Raw genomic sequence first — 19,042 nt, 5'->3', positions numbered from 1 at the left:
ATGTCCAGCGCCTGCTGTTCCAAGGGCATGAGGTCAGCTGGGAAGAGGACAGGCCCGTTTGTCTGAGGTCAAGACCAGGCCAAGGGGATGTGGCTACCTCCGCTCTGCCTCCCAGCATCTCTGGATTTTCCTTAGAAAAGCCAGGACGTGGTACTCACCAGCCCCTCTTGAAGGCAGCATCCCCGGACAGACCCTTGAGCCTGAGATTAGCGGGAACTCTGTGTTGGGTGAGGCTGATCTGTTTGATGGGGGGATTGAGCTAGGGTGCTGGAGGGGCCCTCTGTGGGGACCCCTTGCTGTCTAGAAGGCAGCTCTACTCAGACAGGAGGCTGGGATTCCCAGCCCCGGGGCCTGGCTCCTTGCCCAGAGTGATTTCCCAGCTAAAGGCCTGCCAGGAAGAAGACTCCCATCAGCCTTCAGGGTGGGGCAGCCTGGACGGGGCGGGCGGGGTGTGGGGGAGCCCCGAGGACACCCAGCCTGGGTGGAGGGAGGGCCAGGGAGACCTTCCTGCTTCAAGCGGGGGCTTCCTGTACCGTGCAGGGTGAGCTTGGGCAATTCATTTCTCCTCTCTGAGCTCTAGTTTCCTCACCTGCAAAATGAGAGGGAGGTTGGGAGTTAGCCTCCAGCTCTGATGCTTGGAGAGTTAACACAGGACCTGCCCCAGCCCAGCCCCCAGGGCCCCTGCTTTCAGGGCCTGGGTTGGGGTTGAGGGCAGGGGCTGCAGGAGTGGCCTCAATGTCTCTGTCCTCAGTGTTGTCAGGACCCGTCCCCTGGCCTCTACCTATGAGGAAAGTCCCATTATTGCCCCATTTCACGGATGAGGAAGCAGGCTCAGGGAGGTGAGGCAAAGTACCCAGGCCCCCACAGCAAGCAGCACAGCCAGGGGTGTTCACTGAGGCGGTCTGATGTCAGGCTTCCCCTGCTGGGCTCTGGGAGCCCCACAGTGATGTGTGACAGACGCGGCCCTCGCCTTGCCTGGGTTCCTGCGCCCTGTGCTGGTTTCAGGGTGGTGGAGGTGCGGCCAGGACAAGAGAGGTGGGGGGATGGAGATGCCAGCCCGACCCTGAGGTGGATTGGGCATGGGCCAGGCTCAGACCTAGAGGGATGTGTGGATGGAAGGTGGTCTATAAGGGCGGGGTGGGGGTCCTGCCCCAGGTTAAGGAGGTGTCAGGCAGCTGGGCTGGAAGCAGCCCTCCTTCCTCTCTGCCCTCCTGGCTGTAGACTCCCAGGGACTGAGCTTTCCACCTGGGGCCAAGGTAGGGTGGGGAGGATGTTTGGATACAAGATGGGTCCCTGGTTTGGGGAGGGCTCCAGCCTGAGGCCACTCCACCCAGGCCCTGGCCTGAGCCCCCAGCTCTGTTCTACCAAGCTCGTGGGGGGCAGACAGCTTTATCTTTGCCTTGTGACGGGTGGCCCATGGTTTCCTGCCAGCAGCTCCCGTTTCCGGAGGCCCAGCAGGGCCCAGGCGGAGCCAGGAGGGGCAGTGGGGCCGGGCCTGGGTGGCCCCCCTGGCCCCGCCCCCGCCTATCTTTGGGAATTTATTTGTCCACAGGCACAGCTGGTCCACAGTCCATTGCCTGCCAGGGGCCAAGAGCAGCTCTGACCACCCAAGGACTCTCCCTCCCAACTCAAGTGCTGACAACTGACCTCTGACTCCTGACCTCTGGCCTCACCTTTCCCACCCTGCTCTTCCTAAGGGGCTGGGAAACCTCTAGAAACTTCGCTGTAGACTTGGGTGTTGACGCCTGGCTCACCCCAGGAGCCAAGGCTGTGCAGGGGGCTCGGTTCTCAGCCCCCAGCTGGGCCACCATGGCGCGGCGGCTCCAGGACGAGCTGTCCGCCTTCTTCTTTGAGTATGACACTCCCCGCATGGTGCTCGTGCGCAACAAGAAGGTGGGCGTCATCTTCCGCCTGATCCAGCTCGTGGTTCTGGTCTACGTCATTGGGTGAGTCTGGATGCCCCCCCTGCTGCCCTCCTGCACCAGCCCCCAGCCCAGGCCTGTCCTCCAGGCTGATGCTTCCCATGACCCCAAAGAGCCCCTCTTCCTCTCCAGGGCCTGTCATGCTTCCTGACAAACCTTTCAGGTGCCATTCAGAAGGAAGGGAAGCCTGCTAACCCACTGCCTAGGTGGGGACACTGGGACGAGGGGCAGCCCTGCCTCCGGTCATGTGGTGAACAAGAGGCAAAGCCTCTGGGCTCTGAGGAACTGACCCACTGCTAATGGTTCCCTCAAGGGGTGGGGGGCGTCAGAGGCCAGGGCCCCAGCCAGCCCCAGCCAGAGCCCTTCCACTTCTGACCTCCCAGCCAAGCCACGCAGCTCCTGAGAGATGGAGGCCACACCCCACTTTACAGGCCAGAGTTGGACGGGCCCTGCTCTCACCTGCCCTGCCTAAAGTAAAGGCATCCTGGTCTATTCCAGAACCTGAGCAGAGAAACCTTCAAATTCAGAACACCTGGTGCCTTAATGGTGGCATGTCACGCAGAGGTGGGAGGTCCGTTCTGGTCCCGGCGAAGACAGCTCCTTTCTGGGCATCGTGGGGCCTGTCCCACCGCCCCAGGGGTGCAGGGGCAGAAGTAGGTGGGACTCCCCTGTGGGCTGCTGTTCTGGGAGCCACGCAAAGGCCATCTTCCTGAAATCGGTCTGGCTGTCTGGGCAGGTGCTTATGTGATCACACGTGTGTGTGGTGTGTGGATGCGTGTGCATCGTACCCAGGGCTCTGTGTGGGGTGCACGTGCCCTCGTGTGTCTGGGCACGAGCCTATCGGGTGTGGCTGCTGGGGGTGCCCCTGGGGCTGGGCGCCCCTGTGTCAGGGACACTATATCCACTTACAGTGACTCCACAGAGGGCTCCTGGAGGCCTCAAGGCCACTGAAGGGGGTTCAGCCCCCGCTGGGGGGTCTGGGGCACCCAGAAGCCCTGCCCCTCTGGTCTCCGTGTCCCCGTTTTTGCTGTGAGACCAAACTAGGGCGGGCTGACCAGGAGGCCAGTGACCACCTGGTCCCCCCAGGGCCTCTGACATCCAAAACAGCCTTCCCTCTGCCCCCCACCCCCCACCCCGAGGCCCCAGAGCTGGTTGGGTGGAGCCAGGGCCACGACCCAGCCCTCCGATACCTTTCGGACTCTGCCTCCTTACTGTTCACAAACCAGTTTGATATGTGCGGTGTCATTGAGCTTGTGAGGGAAAGAGACCCAGAGGGGAGCAGTGGGGTTTCCAGGTCACACAGCAAGTCAGCGTCCAGGCCCAGTTAGAACTGGGGCCTCCTGATCCCCAGCCTTGACTCTGCCTTCTCTTCCCCTCCTCACAAGGGCTCTGAGAACCCTTCTAATGGGGCCCCGATGTGTTTCCACCATTAGCCACACTCCTGACCCTCCAGTGGGGAGAGAGCTTGCCCACAGGCCCAGCGCATCGCTCCCACCAAGAGGCTGGGAGAACGTTGTCCTCACCGTGGCCCCCATGGTTCCCCATCTCTGCTTTCGGGTCAGCACTGCCAGACCTCCTTTTGTGTGTTGGTGACAGACTGTCAGAGGGAAAGGCACAGTCCTCCCACCCCACCCCCAGCTGCAGCAGATGCCCCAAGCCACCATACAGTCCTGAACACATGCCTCCAGTGACGGGGACCTCACTACCTGCCTCCTTCCCTTCCTCTGTCCCAAGACAGTGCGCTCAGTTTCCAAATGGATGTGGCCTCCTCAGTGTCGGTGAGACTCAGAGACACTGAATGATTTAGCCTGGTTCTCACAGCTAGAAAAAGGCTGAACCAGGACTTGAATCCAGCTGTGTGACTCCAGAGTTGGACTTGATATCCTAGAAAGGAAACATGCTCAGAGAGGGGCACTGACCTGCCCCAGTCACAGAGCAGAGGGAGGCAGGCAGAGTCCCTGGAAACACCCACCAACCCCCAGACTCCAGCTGGGGCTGCCACTCCTGCTGTCTCTGGTGCCGCCACTCATGCTGTCTCTGGTGCCCTCGTCTGGCCACTGCCCACTGCTGCACTGACCGCTCAGCTAGGCACCCGCAACTGCTGACCAAACCCAGCCTGCACTTGGTCTTACAATTTCAGACCTCAGTTTCCCAGCTGTTCCACGGAGCAGGGGTTAGGGGACCCCCTCCAAAGACATTGTCTGCAGGCTCAATAATTTGCCCTTTTCTGAGGAGGGATGGCCTTTCTTTAATTGCCCCCGCTTCCCAAGGGCCCTGTCTGTCAGACTCTCTGGTCCTGTGGGCATTGCAGGGGCACAGAGGGGAGCATAGAAGAGCCAGACACCCCAACCCCAGAGACAGAGAGATAGTCCAGATGGGGGATGGGCAGACACAGAGACAGAACTGGACAGAGGGACAGACATTGGAACACAACACTCAGATGAAGAGAGAGGCCCTGAGGCTCAGATATGGAGAGGGAATTATTGAGACAGAGGCAGAGAGGCTGAGATGCTGAGAACTCGAACAGACTCCGAGGAGGGAAACTGAGGCTGTTTTCTCTGTCAGTCACAATCCTCCGGGAAGTCGAGGGCAAGTGGAGGGAGCGGACCTGAGGCCCTGGCGGCCTGAGCTAAGATGTCACTCTTTTTATCTCAAATTGGGATGGTTTAATTTGCCGTTAAAGCTGTCTCCTGGGAGGTGATGAGCTCTCTGTAACTGGAGGTGTGCAGGCAGTGGGCTGTCATCCATGACCTCGCAGGCCCATACAAGAGGTGTGTTGGGATATGTCCCTGTCTGGGGGGCTCTGGCTGCACACACAGGAGGGTCTCAAGGGGATTTATGAATGCTGCTTGGGGAGGGGAGCCTGGGAAGACTTCCTGGAGGAGGTGGCACAGTGGTAGAACCAGCCTTGAGCAAAGGCCTGGAGGCTCTAGTCCAGGCAGTCCTGCTCTTGGCTTTCCCTCAGGCCTCCCGTGTGCCCCTACACAGAGCTCATGAAATCACATGCCTCTGATCTTGGAGTGCACCAATCAGAGATAAGGAGAGATACCAATTATTGCTGGGAGAGACACATCCAGGGACACTTCCATAGCATCTTCTCTGTGCCTAGGCCTGTGTCAGGTTCCCTGGGACAGAGGTGGGGTACAGGGTGGGCAGGGGGAGAGAGAGAGGCTGAGGATGAGTTAGCTGGAACTTCTTGGTTCCTAGGGACTGAAACCCAATCAAAATGGATTAACAAGGGAGGATGAGGGTATTAACTGGTTTGTGTAACTGAAAAATCAGTGTGGGCTTCAGGCCTGGCTGGATCCTCCCTGATGAGGGTGCAGGAGTATGTTCTATGGGAAGATGAGGAATTCAGGTTGGTCCCATTGGGTTCTCCAAGGAAGCTAGCCAGGATCTTCTCAGCTCTGCTTTCCTCTGTGGAGGCCTCATTCTCAGGCAGGCTCTCTGCCCTCAGAGTGGAAAAATGGCCACCAGCAGCCCTGGGGCACAAAAGCGTCTTCTCCTCCAGAGTTCCAGCAGAAGTCCCAGGTCCAGCTCTTATCGGCTGTGGTTGGGTCATGTGCCCATCCCAGAACCAGTTGTTGTGGCCAAGGAAAGGGAATGTCCTGACTGGTGGAGCCTGGTTGGGTACCCACCTCGCTCCAGGCACTTCTGCTGGAAAGCAGAGTGTGATCAAAGGTCCTGGGGCAGGGAAGGAACACCCAAAGAGTCACTAGGGCTAGGCTGAGGGAGCATGAATAGAGACAGGGAGAGGAAGTGGAGGAGTGAGCAGGGCCACTGGCTCAGGCCTCTCAAGGCTGAGTTGAGGGATATGGGCTTTCTCCTGCAGGTGGTGGGGAGCCATGGAAGGGTGTCTAACAGGGGAAGGCCCAGGGCAGGCAGGTGCTGGGGTAGGGGGTGGAGGCCAGAGGCAGGACAGCTGTGAAGAGGCAGCAGTGATAAGAGGTGAGGGTGAGGCCAAGGCAGAAGCAGCGAGCATGGAAGACAGGTCATCATCCCAGCAGGCCCCGCACTGGGGGTGGCCACAGCTCAGCTTCTGCCCACCGTTGCTGCATCAGGACATGTGCCCAGCATGGCCAGAGTTCCTGACTTCTCAAGAGCAGTGGGAAATTGGAAATTATGGGTGAAAGGAACATCTCTTGGTTTTTAGAGGTTGGTGATTCAGTCAAAACACTTAAAGACATAAATCATCAGCCTGACTTGTGTGCAGACTGCATGTTGATGAACCTCTGAGCCCCGGTGTGGGCCCCAGCTCTGAACTCAGTCCCTCCTGGGCCCGGAGCCTGGTCTTGCCTCTCTCCAAGGGTGCTCTGCCCAATAGCACGTGGCCCAAGGCTATACTCTGTATCACCAGCCACACGCCCTGTCCTCCCTGCCGCACACCAGAGCTGCCCCGGCATCTGCCCCAGCGTCTCTTGTGTCTCAGCCTCCCCACAAGAAGCCCTCTGGGTTCTTTGATGAAAGCCAAGGGGAGATGGGAAGGATGGAGGGATGCAAAGAATGGGGGCATGAGAGGGAGGGTGCCGTGTCCAGGCTGTGAGCCTGGGGGTTGCGGCAAGTATGGCCCCGTCCTTCAGGATGAGGGCACCAGAGAAGCAGGTTCTGTGGGAAGATGAGGCGTTCAGTTTGGTCCGGTTGAAGTTTTGTTTTGAGATAGATTTCACAAGTCATAACGTTCACCCTTTTAAAGTACACAAGTTGGTGGGTTTTAGTGTAATCACAAAGTTGTGCAACCATCACCACTATCTAATTCCAGAACGTTTGCGCTATTCCAAAAGGAGCCTCACACCCCTTAGCAGCCACTCCCCGTCGCGCCTCCCTACCCCTTGCTCTGCCTATTTTGGACGTTTCATAAAGACCAAAGCGTACAATATGTGGCCTTTTTGTGTCTGGCTTCTGTCACTTAGCACCATGTTTGCAAGGTTCGTCCACGTTGGTTGTAACACGTTTCAGTTTTCAGTCCTTTTAATGGCTGAATAATATTCCACTGTATGGAAATTCCACACTTAGCTGGGCATTTGGGTTGTTTCCACTTTTTGCTTGTGAATAATGTTGTGAACATTTGTGTATAAGTTTCTGTGTGGACATGTTTTCCGTTCTCTTGGGTATTCGGTTCTAGGAGTGGAGTTGCTGGGTCAAATGGTAATTCCATGTTTAACTTTCTGAGGAACTTCCAGACTGTTTTCCAAAGGGTCAAGTTAAGTTGGAGGTACCCATGAGATGTCTGGGAGGGGGGTGGGAGGGTAGGCAGGGCAGGGGGGAGGAATCTGTGTCACCAAACAGTTGGAGATTCAACATTTGCATGAGTTCTTTTTTTTTAAATGTTTATTTATTTGGCTGCACCGCGTCTCAGTTGCAGCATGCAGGATCTTCGCTGGCATGTGGGATCTAGTTCCCCGACCAGGGATCAAACCTGGGCCCCCTGCATTGGGAGCACGGAGTCTTAACCACTGGACCACTAGGGAAGCCCCTATATAAGTTCTTTGAGCGCAGAATTTTGGTTTGTTTTTTCTTGGCACATCATAGGGGTCCGATAAATAAATATCTGTTGAATGACTGAATGTGTGGAACTGAATCTCGGAGGAGAGTGCAGAAGTGGAGATAAAAAATCGGGGACAAAGTGTGCCCGCAACAGCACACACAAGGTTCTGCCTGGGCTGAGAATGGAAGCCAGAGGATGGGGACAGATCGACATTTAAGGAGGAATTGGTGAAGGAGGACCAGAGATCGTAAATAAATAGGATTATTGTATCATGTGCTTGCTGCATGCCAAGCACTATGTTAATTTCCTTAAAAAGAACTCATGGGAACGTCCTCCACACCATCACCTAGACTCTTTTTCTTCCTGGAGCCCAGCCCACGGCTCAGTGAGGGGTAAGGCCTTGCTTGTAAATATCTGTGGAACGATCAGCATCTTTGAGGTAGGTGCCTTCACCTCCTTTTACTGACACGTCTAGTGCTCAGAGAGGTTTAGTCTTTAGCCTGAAGCCACACAGCTGGTGAGTGGCGGTGCTGGTGTGTGAACCTCGGCCTCTGTGACTCCAGAGGCCACACTCTCAGCCACTCCACCATGTGGCCTCTTCCACAAGGGGCTGTTGAAGAAGAGAGACTACTGAGGATGAGGAGGAGAGAATGGAAAAGAGAATTTCTGGAAGGGGAGGGGCTTCTGAAGATGCCAGTGTCTTTGGCATCAGACCCCCTTGGTGGCCTTCCTGGGGTGTTGACCACAAGACCGGATCAAGGAGAGCATGGCTTTGGAGGGACAGGCCTGGCGCCATGGTCATTCCGGTATTATCAGAACCGAGGTCATTGATGTCAGATTTGGGCCACAGGACTGACAGCCCCTGGGAACGGACACAGCCTGGAATGGCTACATCAGCCCCAGGGCACAGCCTCCGTGTGGCTCCTGGCAGACACATTGATGCCAGACTGCTCAGTGGAGGGGCCAGGGTCCTGGGCTGGGGAGCCTCGAGCCTGGGTCTGCCTCTGACTCGGGAGGGACACTCCCTCAGGCCTCAGTTTTTCTATCTATACGGTGAGGAGTTGGTTTTGAGCAAAGAGAGAAATGCTGCTACTAGGATGTCAGGGATCGGGGGGCCCAGGAGGCAGGCCGGTGACCTCTCTCTCCTGCAGCGTGTTCAGAACGCGGAGCAGCTCCCCGTCATCCCCCTCAGTAGCAACTTCACACTTGGCCATGGAGCCAGAGGCCTTCCTGGAGGAAGGAGACTGGGGGAATAGGTGATGCCCCACCCTCCCTGACGGGGCTGGAGGCAAGCAGGCAGGCTCAGGCTTTGTCATGCCTCACCTGTTGCCATCTGAGACCTGCAGGGGGCAGCAGTGACCACGCTTAAGCTTGGGAGGGGTTGTCTGGGCTCCAGCACCAGGCTTTGGGGGTCGAGGGGGCTTGGAGAAGGAGAGGAGTAGACTATAGGAGGGGAGAGGACGACATTGGTGGGCTGCCTTCCTGGAGCCTGGAGCAGGGAGACAGCCCCCAGAGAGCTAGCAGTGACTGGGAATAGGAGGCCTGGAGAACTCTGTCATGGGTCCTGAGCTCTGGGGGACAGAAGAAGGGCTCTGAGCTCTGCTTTGGACGGGTGGGCTAAAGGTAGGGTGAGGGGTGACAGGGGCAGAAACACACCTCCCCACAGTCAGCCACAGCCACAAGTGTGCTCACAGATTTGCCCTGGAGATACACAGCTACACACTCTGATGGATACCATGGACACACACACACACACACACACACACACACACACACAGTTACAATGAATCGCCAAGATTCTTTCCTGAAGGAAGGGGACCACACCCTGGAGAGAAGTATTATCCACAACTCTCACTTGTAAGCTACGGAAACCAAACCCAAATTGGCTCAAATAAAGGAAAAGAATTTATTAACTTGTATAACTGAAAAGTCCAGAAGTGACTTTTCAACATGCTTCAGGTGTGGCAGGATCCAGGTGCTCAAGCAACATTGTCAGGAGTCTGCCCCTCTCCATCTACTGGCCTGGGTTTTCTCTAAGCTGGCTTCCTTCTCAGGCTTGCTGTCTCCGTGAGGTAACACAGATGACTAACCATACCTCGCTTAGCCACCCAACAGAGAGGATGTTTCTTTCCCAGTAATTCCCAGAAAAATTCTGGCTGCGTTGCTGAAACTCCTCAGGGTCGTGTGCCCATCCTTAGACCCATGGCTGTTGCTAGGGCAATGGAACATTGATTGGCAAACCCTGGTCATGTGCCCCCCACTGTGGGGCTAGGAGGGAGGTTGACCCCACTAAACCTCCCAGATTGGAAGTGGAGAACCCAGAGGAGCAGGGGTTCTTGATGCTGGGAGGGGAAGGCCGGGATCTCCTGAGAAAGCTGGGAGACCTCCAGCCTGACCCACACCCACAAGGGCCTCATCTGGGGCCAGATGCTGTGAGCCCTTCAAAGGGCCACTTGCCCCTCCGGTTTCCCTTCCAGTCAGTCCCCCTCCCCAAGAGCTCCCAGCATGGCTGAGATAATAGCAGCTAATGTCTATACAGTGCTTAGCCCATGCCCCTTTCCATTGCAAGTGCTTTCACAGGCATTAACTCACAACATAAGTAGTATTGGTACTATTAGTGTTTACATTTTACAAGGAAACTGAAACAGAGAGGGATTTGCCCTAAACAGAGACTAGTTTACCCTCATACAGCCTGTGAGATTCAAGCCCAGACTCTCGGGCACCAAAGGCCAGGCTCTCGGCCATCATCATACTCTGCTGTTTCTCAGCGGGAAGAGCTCAGGAAGGAAGGAGATAGGGATGAAGACTGGAGTCCAAGCAGCTTGGCCTCCAACAAATGCTACTCTTGGAAAAGGCTCTGAAAGAGACCTTCAGGGGCTCTGCTCCCTGGCCAACCAGTAAGAGTATTTTCATAGTGAACAGAATGGTAGAACCCTAGGCACAGGCCAGCAGGGGGAGCAGGTGAGGATTTCCAGCCTCCAGTGCAAGATGTAGCTTTAGGAACGGAGAGTGGCTCAGAGACGCGTCTGGGGAGGGGAAGGGAAAGGACTTGACACGTCCAGCTGGTGCCGGAAGGGGTGGTGGCCCACAGCCTCATGCCATCCTTGAATGGCTCCGGCCAACTCTGGCCCCTCTGCCCCCCTGCAGGTGGGTGTTTGTCTATGAGAAGGGCTACCAGACCTCGAGTGGCCTCATCAGCAGCGTGTCTGTGAAACTCAAGGGTCTGGCTGTGACGAAGCTCCCAAGCCTGGGCCCCCAGGTCTGGGATGTGGCTGACTACGTCTTCCCAGCCCAGGTGAGCAGACTCGGGGGTGCACCTTCCACCCACAGGGCTTGCTGGCTCAGAGCTGGGTTAGGCTCCGTCCCACCTCCCTGGGGGACCAGCCTAGCTCCTCTCTCTCTCTGGGCCTCAGATTCCCTGTGAGTGAGGGGCGGAAGCAGCCTCATAACATCACCCCAGTCTGATGTCGTGGGTTATGGAGGCTGCTGGGTGTCCTGTGGGTTCTGGGGGCTTGCTAGGGCAGTGCTTGGGTTCTTGGGGCTCTTCTCCCAGCTCAGAGCCCTGCCCTCCCCTCCCCCTGCCTCTCACTTCCAGGGGGACAACTCCTTTGTGGTCATGACCAATTTTATCGCCACCCCCCGGCAGGCCCAAGGCCACTGTGCAGAGGTGAGGACTGTTGCCCATCCCCCCTTCTTGGACCCACAGGGGAAAATAACATAGAAGAGGAGGCCCCCTTGGGCATTGGAGGGGAAGCCAGGTAGGCTTCCTGCGGCACCACAGTGGTGGAATCTCAGGCATAAGTTCACACACACACAGTAATGGCCCACCACTGGCGGTTGCTGAGGCTTCCCTCCCAGCTGTGTGCCAAGCAGGATGCTGAGCCTCAGTGCCTGCCCAACCCCCAACCCCAACCTCCCCTACCCCTGCTGTGACATCAGCACTAGGGCAGCTGGGCATGAGCCCAGAGGGTCCTGGGAGGGGACTGGGGGAAGGAGGCTGTGATTAAGCGTCACTCCAAAGGGGTCTGAGACTCTGCCCCACACCCTAGGGCCATGCAGGGGGCGGGGAGATCTTCTTAGGACCCTACCCAGGGGACCTGGGGCCAGCAGCTCTCCCCTTCCCCAGAACCCGGAAGGGGGCACGTGCACGGATAATAGTGGCTGCACCCCGGGAAAGGCAGAAAGGAAGGCCCAAGGTAAGGTCGGCCTCTTCCTGTCCCCCTCCACAGCCTGTCAGCTCCAGGCTTCCTCCACCAGGATGTCCTTCCTGCTCTCTCTCCTCCCGCCACCTTGACCTTGGCCTCCCCTGTCCCAGAACCAGCCAGGCTTCTGCTCTTGGGCGCCCCATCAATGGGGGCTCCTAGGAGTGGGCCCTGGGGGTTCTCCTCTGCACCCCCAGCTTGGGGTGGGCACCCAGGGGTTCCACCCTTGCTCCAGGCATCCGCACAGGCAAGTGTGTGGCCTTCAACGACATCGTGCATACGTGTGAGATCTTTGGCTGGTGCCCCGTGGAGGTGGATGACAACATCCCATGGTAATGCCCTGTCCTTCCAGGGAGCTGGGAGCAGGGTCCCCAGCCCAGACTAGAGGAGCATCTGGATCTGTGCTCTGTCCCCCCTTCTTCCAACCCCACCCTCACCCCATCTGTGCAGCTCAGGCCACAGATGCCCCAGCCTCTGCTCAAGGGGCCTGAGAGTCCACATTACAGCATGCCCACCCCTCCAATGACTCAGGAAGATCCCATAGGCTCTCACAGCCCCACACGCCAAGCCCAGCTCCGGTAGGCACACGAAGGACTCCTGGGGAGGGGGCAGTGGGTGAGTGCCGTCTCCTCCAGCCCTGCCCTTCTCCGAGAGGCCGAGAACTTCACTCTCTTCATCAAGAACAGCATCAGCTTTCCACGCTTCAAGGTCACCAGGTTTGTGGGAAAAGCGGGCAGAGATGCAGGCGGCTCTCGGAGGCTGCTCCAGCAGGTCTTAACCTGTCACCTCTGTCACCCTGCACTCATGCTGAGTTCCTTCTGGAGGCAGGAGCTTGGGCTGGGCCCCTGGGGTGGGCTGCCTTCAGTCTCCAAGGGCTAGGGGAGGGGCGTCTCAAGGGCCCGGGAGGGGTCCCCAGAGCTCCCGGGCATGGTGGGTGCCCTCCCAGCTGGCATGCTGCCACCACCAATGCCGTCTGCCCCTGTAGGCGCAACCTGGTGGAGGAGGTGGATGCCGCCTACATGAAGACCTGCCTCTATCACAAGACCTTGCACCCACTGTGCCCAGTTTTCAAGCTCGGCTATATGGTACAAGAGTCAGGCCAGAATTTTAGCACCTTGGCCGAGAAGGTATGGTGCCAGCCGAGTGGGGAGGGCTGGGCCCCCAGATCATCAGGCCCAAAAAGACTTTTCAGGCCCAGTTAACCCCCGCACCGCACCCAGTCCCTAGCGTGGGCCGAGCATATATATAGATCTATCCCCTAATACTGGGGGCCCCTGTGGTTCAGGCCTGTGTCCTCAGCAGGGCCTGGCATGGACCTGGCACAGAGGAGGTGCCCAGAATGAATGGCCATAGGCAGATGTCACTTGGCTGTCTTCTGAGGGCCCAGTGTTTTTTAAATATTAGATACAAGCAGCTTAAATCCCATGGCCCATGGCCCTGAGAAATCCTGTGCCTGCCCAGGTTTCCTGGGAATTCTGGAGGCTGAGATGCACACAGTCACGTGGGATTCCCAGAGAAACGTTACCTTATAAGGAGCACAGACCTGTCTGACTGGGGTTTCAGTGAGTCTGCGCTTTTGCACCTGTAAAGTGGGAGCAGTAATAGTGCAAGTCTCTCGGGATTGCCTTGAGGGCACGGGACAGCACTTCAGGGTGGCCTGGCCCAAGGCACCCTAGGTACATGCTCCCTTGGGAGCCTTATCATCCGCTCCTGTGGGATCCAGGGATGGAAAGCAGCCCCTCTCTGTGACATCACACACCAAAACAACTCACCCACAGTGCCTTTATGGAGAACACGGGTCAGCAAACTTTTTCTTTAAGGGGCCAGAGAATAAGTACGGGCCACAGGTCACATGGTCTCTGTTCTAGCCACCCAGGTCAGCTGCTGTAGGGCAAAGGCAGCCACAGGCAATGTGTAAACAGATTCGGCCCTGAGGCCTCAGTTTGCCAACCCCTGGAGGGGGTTTACACAGTAGCAACACACGGGACCAGAAAGCTGAATGTTAGTTTCCCCTGTTCCTAAAAATCTCCCTGCCACCCCCAGTAGGAACTTCTCACCCATCACCATTGTCGGTAGGCATCTAGCCTCCCGCCTAGCTGCCCAGCTCCACACGCAACTCTCCTCTTGCTCAGCCCACCTGTCCCTGATCCTTGCCTCACCCAGAGGGCTTCACTTTCTCAGGTTTTCTCTTCCCAGCCCATGTCTTTACAGACTCCCTCTTTAATTCAACAGCTATTTACTTGCCTCCTGCGCTGTGACTCAGGAGTCAGTGCAAATGAGACAGACAGCTCCACCCTTGTGGAGTTTACAGTCTTGGAAGAGATGCGTTAATAATCACACAAAATAAATGTGTGGTTACAAAGTGACACGTGTTCTAGAAGAGAACACAGAGGGAATCACAAGGGCATATTTTAGACTGGGGGTGGTGGTCAGGGAAGGCTTCCCAGGAGAAGTGACCAAAGGATGAGAAAGAACCGGACTTGTGGGGAATGGTGGTGGGCGGGGGGGGGAGAGTGACTGCTTGTGCAAAGGCCCTGAGGTAGGAAGAACCTGGTGTATTCTAGAAACTGTCAGAAAGCTGGAATGTGATGGGTGGGAGGCGGGACCAGAGAGGGTGATGGGACCTCAACCCTGAAGCAGCTTCTCAGTGTCTCTTCTCAAACAGACAGAAAACAGCTGCACCAGCTGTAAGGCAGGAGTTCTTGATCCTAAACCCCAGATCTTGAGGGCCTGTGTCCCTGGTAGGGCGGGGTGGTAGGCATCACCATCGACTGGCACTGTGACCTGGACTGGCATGTGCGACACTGCAAACCCGTCTATGAGTTCCACGGGCTGTATGAAGAGAAAAAACTGTCTCAAGGCTTCAACTTCAGGTGCCTGCCGGGCCCCCACCAGTGCATCCTTCCTTGGCGTCCTGCGGGCTTTTCTACTCCCAGAACCCCTTAAGGCCAAGCAAGTGTCCCCGGGAGGGGAGCAGCGGATCCTAGGAAACTCCCATTCTCCCGGAATTGGCCAAGCAGGGAGCACGAGCCCAGAGGCCTGAGCCCTGCCCCTGGCTCTCGGTTCCCTTGAGGCCCACCTGGCCAAGACTGGCTGGGGAGATTGCCCACATCAGGAGTTAGGGCAGCGGTTGAGTACAGCATTCCTGGAATGAGGCCTGTGGTTCCCCCTCTATATAATGTCGGGGGGCACGGGGCTGTCCTCATGGACCTCTAAGGGCTCCTGTATCCCTGATGCTCTGGAAACTCTGGACCCAAGACAGTTCTCCATCACCCACCCTCTCCTGCAACCTCTCCCCTTCCCCAAGGTTTGCCAGGCACTTCGTGGAGAATGGGACCAACTACCGGCACCTGTTCAAGGTGTTTGGGATTCGCTTTGACATCCTCGTGGACGGCAAGGTGAGTGTCCAGTGTGAGGGGTAGCCAGAGACACACTCTCGGTTCCTGCCGGTGCTTGCTGGGTGTCTGTGGTTAGAGGCGACAGGAAGTTGGATGGGCCTCATTCAGCACTTCTACATCTGATAACAGAGGGACCCAGATGCTGTTGAGGGCAGGGCTTTCCAGCCTGTGACCACACCTCCCTCACTGTCTCCCTTTGTCCAGGGAGGGCAGAGTCAAGGTCAAAACCCAGGGCTCCCAAGCAGCAGCTGGGTCTCCATGCAGAGCCAGAGTCGCGGGCAGCAGGCTGTGGGACCAGCTGCCAGTGGAGGGTGGGGAAGGCCCCTTGCTCCCGGCCCGGTCTCAGCGCTCCTGAGGAAGGCCTTTTCCACGAGACCCTTCTGACCGTTAACCTTCTTTCCCCTGGGCCCTGCCACCAGGCTGGCAAGTTTGACATCATCCCCACCATGACCACCATTGGCTCTGGGATTGGCATCTTTGGAGTGGTAAGTGCTGAGGTCATGGGGTCACTGCGCCAGGGTCAGGCCCTCCCCTTCCACACCTCAGCAACAAGTCTCCCATCCCAGACCTGACCAAAATTGTTCCCTATTACTGAGCCCACCCCACCTCCCTAGACCCGCACACAGTATGTCTGAGGAAACTGGGGCCCAGAGCTGGGGCAGGACAGAGGTGGGGAGTGGAGGGTCCTGTCCCCACCCCCAGGTTCCCGTGCGCCGCCCCTCAGGCCACGGTTCTCTGCGATCTGCTGCTGCTCCACATCCTGCCCAGGAGGCACTACTACAAGCAGAAGAAGTTCAAGTACGCGGAGGACATGGGGCCAGGGCGGGTAAGAGAAATCCCGGAGCCAGCCCTGCAGAGGCCCCAGGCCTGCGTGTCTGTGCCGGGGAACCAGCTGCTTCCCCCGGGATGACTTTCATCCCCCCAATGTTTACACAGGGGGCGCATGACCCTGCGGCCACCAGCTCCACCCTGGTTCTGCAGGACAACGTGAAGACATCCTGACCTCTGTCCCCCCCCACTACTGGACACAGCAGGCAGGGAGCCTGGTGGGGTCTCAGCCAGGGTGGAGGGGTCTCCCCAGGAGCGCTCCCACCCTCTCGGCCAGGCAGACACCAGGTTGCCAGAAGCTCAGGGTGGACTCTGGGAGAGACCTGCACAATTCTGGGCTCTGGCTCCAACTCTGCAGCCCCCAAGGGAGCCTCACACCAGCCTCAGCCACTCCTGGCCCCAGGTTTTATGCCTCTCCCTCTGGGCCCTTGTCCATCCATCCTACTCCCTCATGTCTCCAGACCTCTGCTGTCCCATATGGCAGCCACTAGCCATCGGTGACTATTTAAATTAATTAAGATTGAATAAAATTAAAACTTCAGTTCCTCAAATAGCCACATTACAACTGCTGAATACACACATATGGCTGTGGTTGCCCTATTGAACCACATGGAACGTTTCCAGCATCGCACAAAGTTCTGTTGGACAGCTCTGCTTGAACCCTGTTTCTTACTGACCCCAGATCTCCCTGGGATGCTTATCAACAGTGCTGGCACCGGGGGATTCCCTGGCAGTCCAGTGTTTAGGACTCTGCACTTTCATTGCCAAGAGGCCTGGGTTCGATCCCTGGTCAGGGAACTAGGATCCCACAAGCTGCGAGGCCAAAGGAAACAAAAGAAGAAAAGCAGTGGCAGCAGCTGGGCGCACCCCAGACCTCCGGGACCAGAAACTCCACGTCTGGTCACATGATCTGCAAGCACAGCAAACTCTTCAGGTCATTTTCAGGACCTCAGTTTTAGAACCGCTCCTGATCAGGTATCAGACTTAGCTGGGGCCGGCATCCCCTGGCAGGTGCGGGCCTTGAGCAGGTGTGTGGTGTGCTCACAGGCCACACGGTGTCTCATGCACACCTCCCCCATGTGCACACTCACCCGCATGCACGCTCACCCGCGCGCACAGCCCCCCCTCCCATCCACACTGTGTGTTTGAACAGCTTGGGCGCTGCAAACACAACCATCTGAACACACCTACACCCCCAGGCGCAGACTCATGGTCCATGCCACCCCGCCTCTGTGGGGATGTGCTTCTCCTCAAGTGTGTCAGGCCAGGACAGCCCCTTCTAGTGAGGAATCCTTACTCAGCTACCTCTGGTCAGCGTGGGAGCCTCACCCGAATCCTGGGCTCTCTGCCTGTGAGCCAGCCCCAGCTCCCGGGGCCTGCCCGGCCCTGTGTGAACACAAGGTCTGGGAAATCAGGGCTGGAGTATAATAAGAGGATTGGTGAACGAGTTCAAACCTCTGCCTTCCGCCCTTTCTTCCCAGCCCTCTCTGAAATCCAGTGTCCGCAGCTGTGAAACACGGGGCTAAGCTGAGCGATCTTTGAGATCCTTCTGGGTCTCTCCGTGGGAGGTGGTGAGCTGACCCTTATGCAGAGGCAGTGCTGGGCATCAGCTCACCTCTATCCAGGGTCCGCTGTCCTGGCACGGCCCCAATCATTGGAGGTCTTCCCAACCCTCCTCACGCCCCTCCCCCGGCTTTGAAAGGCCCGGCACTGGGACAAACAGAAACCCCAGGAGTGGCCTCATGAAAGCAGGGGTGAGGAAGGGGCTGGCTGTCCCAGGAGGGAGATCGGATGGAATCCCAAAGAGGGGAGGAAGGTCTTGACTGGAGACAGTGTGGAAGGATCCTCCAGGGACCCTGCTGTGGGCATGACCCTCTGGCCAAGCAGGGTCTCTGGGCACCCCCATCACCATGCTCTGTCTAGACCAGTGTTGTCCAACACCAGTGATGGAACAGTCTCTATCTGTGCTGTCCAATGTAGTATTCACACTGTGGACGTTAAGAATTTAAAATGTGGCTCATGCAACCAAGGAACTGAATTTTTTATTTTATTCATTTGAATTTAACTTGCCACGTGTGGCTAGTGGCTACCATATTGAACATCACAGGCGAGCCCCTCCCCTCTCCCTCAGGCCCTTGGCCTCCTGCTGTCTTCCCAGGCCAAGAGCCATCCCTTGGATTTCACAAGACAGGCACTCCCTCTTCTTCCCTCCCTTCCTTCTCCAGATCTACCTGCTTGTGCACCTCCAGTCCCCTTCCCTCCCGAGTGAGCAGAGGATTCCTCCCTGGAAATCATGCCTCACCCAGCCTGGAGGCCGCCTCTCCTCTCTCCCGCTCCTCTCCTGCCTCCTCGCAGCCCACATTTCCCTGCTGCTCTGCCTGCTCTCTGTTCACTGCCACCACCATTCCAGAAAGACCAGTCTACACTTCCCTCTGGGTCCCACCCTCTACAATTGGCCTCCAGCCCCTACCCCCACTTCTAGATGCCCTTGCCAAGGTTGCCAGCGGCGTCCTTGTTGCCAGATGCAAGCAGACACTTCAGCCCATATCCTGCTCAGCCTGTCAGCCTCTGACACTGTTGGCTGAGCCCTCCTTTGTTGAAGATTTCCTTCCAGCAGCTCCTAGGACCCACCCTCTCCAGATTTTCCAGTCAGCCTGGAGTGTAGGGATAAGATAGTTTTCAATTGCAACTCTGTCACTGTGTGTCCTTGGGCAAGTTGCTTAACTCTCCAAGCCTCCTCTGTGAGTCAGGGATAATAATAGCCTCTACTCAGGTTGGGGTAAGATAAGATGCATAAAGTACCTAGCACAGAGCCTGGCACACAGTAGTGCTCTGCCCCTGCCTCTATCCTCTCTTTCGATGGGAGAGTCAGCTAGCTGTCCCCAGGTTCTTGGCTGGGTATGTGGCTGCCTAGAAAGGAAGCTGCATTTCCCAGCCTCCTCTTGCAGCTGGGTCTGGTCATGTGACTGTTATAGCTAATTGGATGTATGTGGAAGTGTCATGTGACGCCTTCTGGGAACTTCCCTTAAAAGAGAGCTGGTGCAGATCCTTTGCCTTCTTCTTCTTCATCCTTCTCTCCTTCCCACTGCCTGGAATGTGTGCGTGATGGTTGGAGCTCTAGCCACCATCCTGAATCACGAGGACAAGAGTCAAATCCAGAAGTGGCTGGAGTAGTGAGTGGAAAGAGCCACATCTGGGAGGTCTTTG

The 19,042-nt window shown here is 57.1% G+C and overlaps 1 protein-coding gene across 1 annotated transcript; it reads left to right on the top strand.

The window, feature by feature from the left end:
• Nucleotides 1-1,794: 1,794 nt before the first annotated feature.
• Nucleotides 1,795-16,208, top strand: P2RX1 (purinergic receptor P2X 1). The gene is made up of 12 exons (XM_082859900.1): nucleotides 1,795-1,946; nucleotides 10,555-10,702; nucleotides 11,003-11,074; nucleotides 11,534-11,603; nucleotides 11,845-11,941; nucleotides 12,245-12,325; nucleotides 12,595-12,736; nucleotides 14,355-14,482; nucleotides 14,917-15,007; nucleotides 15,427-15,492; nucleotides 15,732-15,833; nucleotides 15,944-16,208. The coding sequence occupies exons 1-12, from the start codon at nucleotides 1,810-1,812 to the stop codon at nucleotides 16,007-16,009; spliced, it is 1,200 nt and encodes a 399-aa protein (XP_082716026.1). The 5' UTR covers nucleotides 1,795-1,809; the 3' UTR covers nucleotides 16,010-16,208.
• The last annotated feature ends 2,834 nt before the right edge of the window (nucleotides 16,209-19,042 follow it).

This window comes from Leucopleurus acutus (assembly GCF_964270905.1).
Source record: "Leucopleurus acutus genome assembly, chromosome: 19".
Taxonomy (NCBI): domain Eukaryota; kingdom Metazoa; phylum Chordata; class Mammalia; order Artiodactyla; family Delphinidae; genus Leucopleurus; species Leucopleurus acutus.
This window is presented reverse-complemented; position numbering and strand designations above follow the sequence as displayed.

Coding starts and splice junctions, on each gene's coding strand:
- P2RX1 (XM_082859900.1), top strand. CDS start 1,810: ATGGCGCGGCGGCTCCAGGACGAGCTGTCCGCCTTCTTCTTTGAGTAT. Junction 11,604..11,844: donor GGCAGAAAGGAAGGCCCAAG/GTAAGGTCGGCC, acceptor CCCTTGCTCCAG/GCATCCGCACAGGCAAGTGT. Junction 12,737..14,354: donor TTAGCACCTTGGCCGAGAAG/GTATGGTGCCAG, acceptor TGTCCCTGGTAG/GGCGGGGTGGTAGGCATCAC.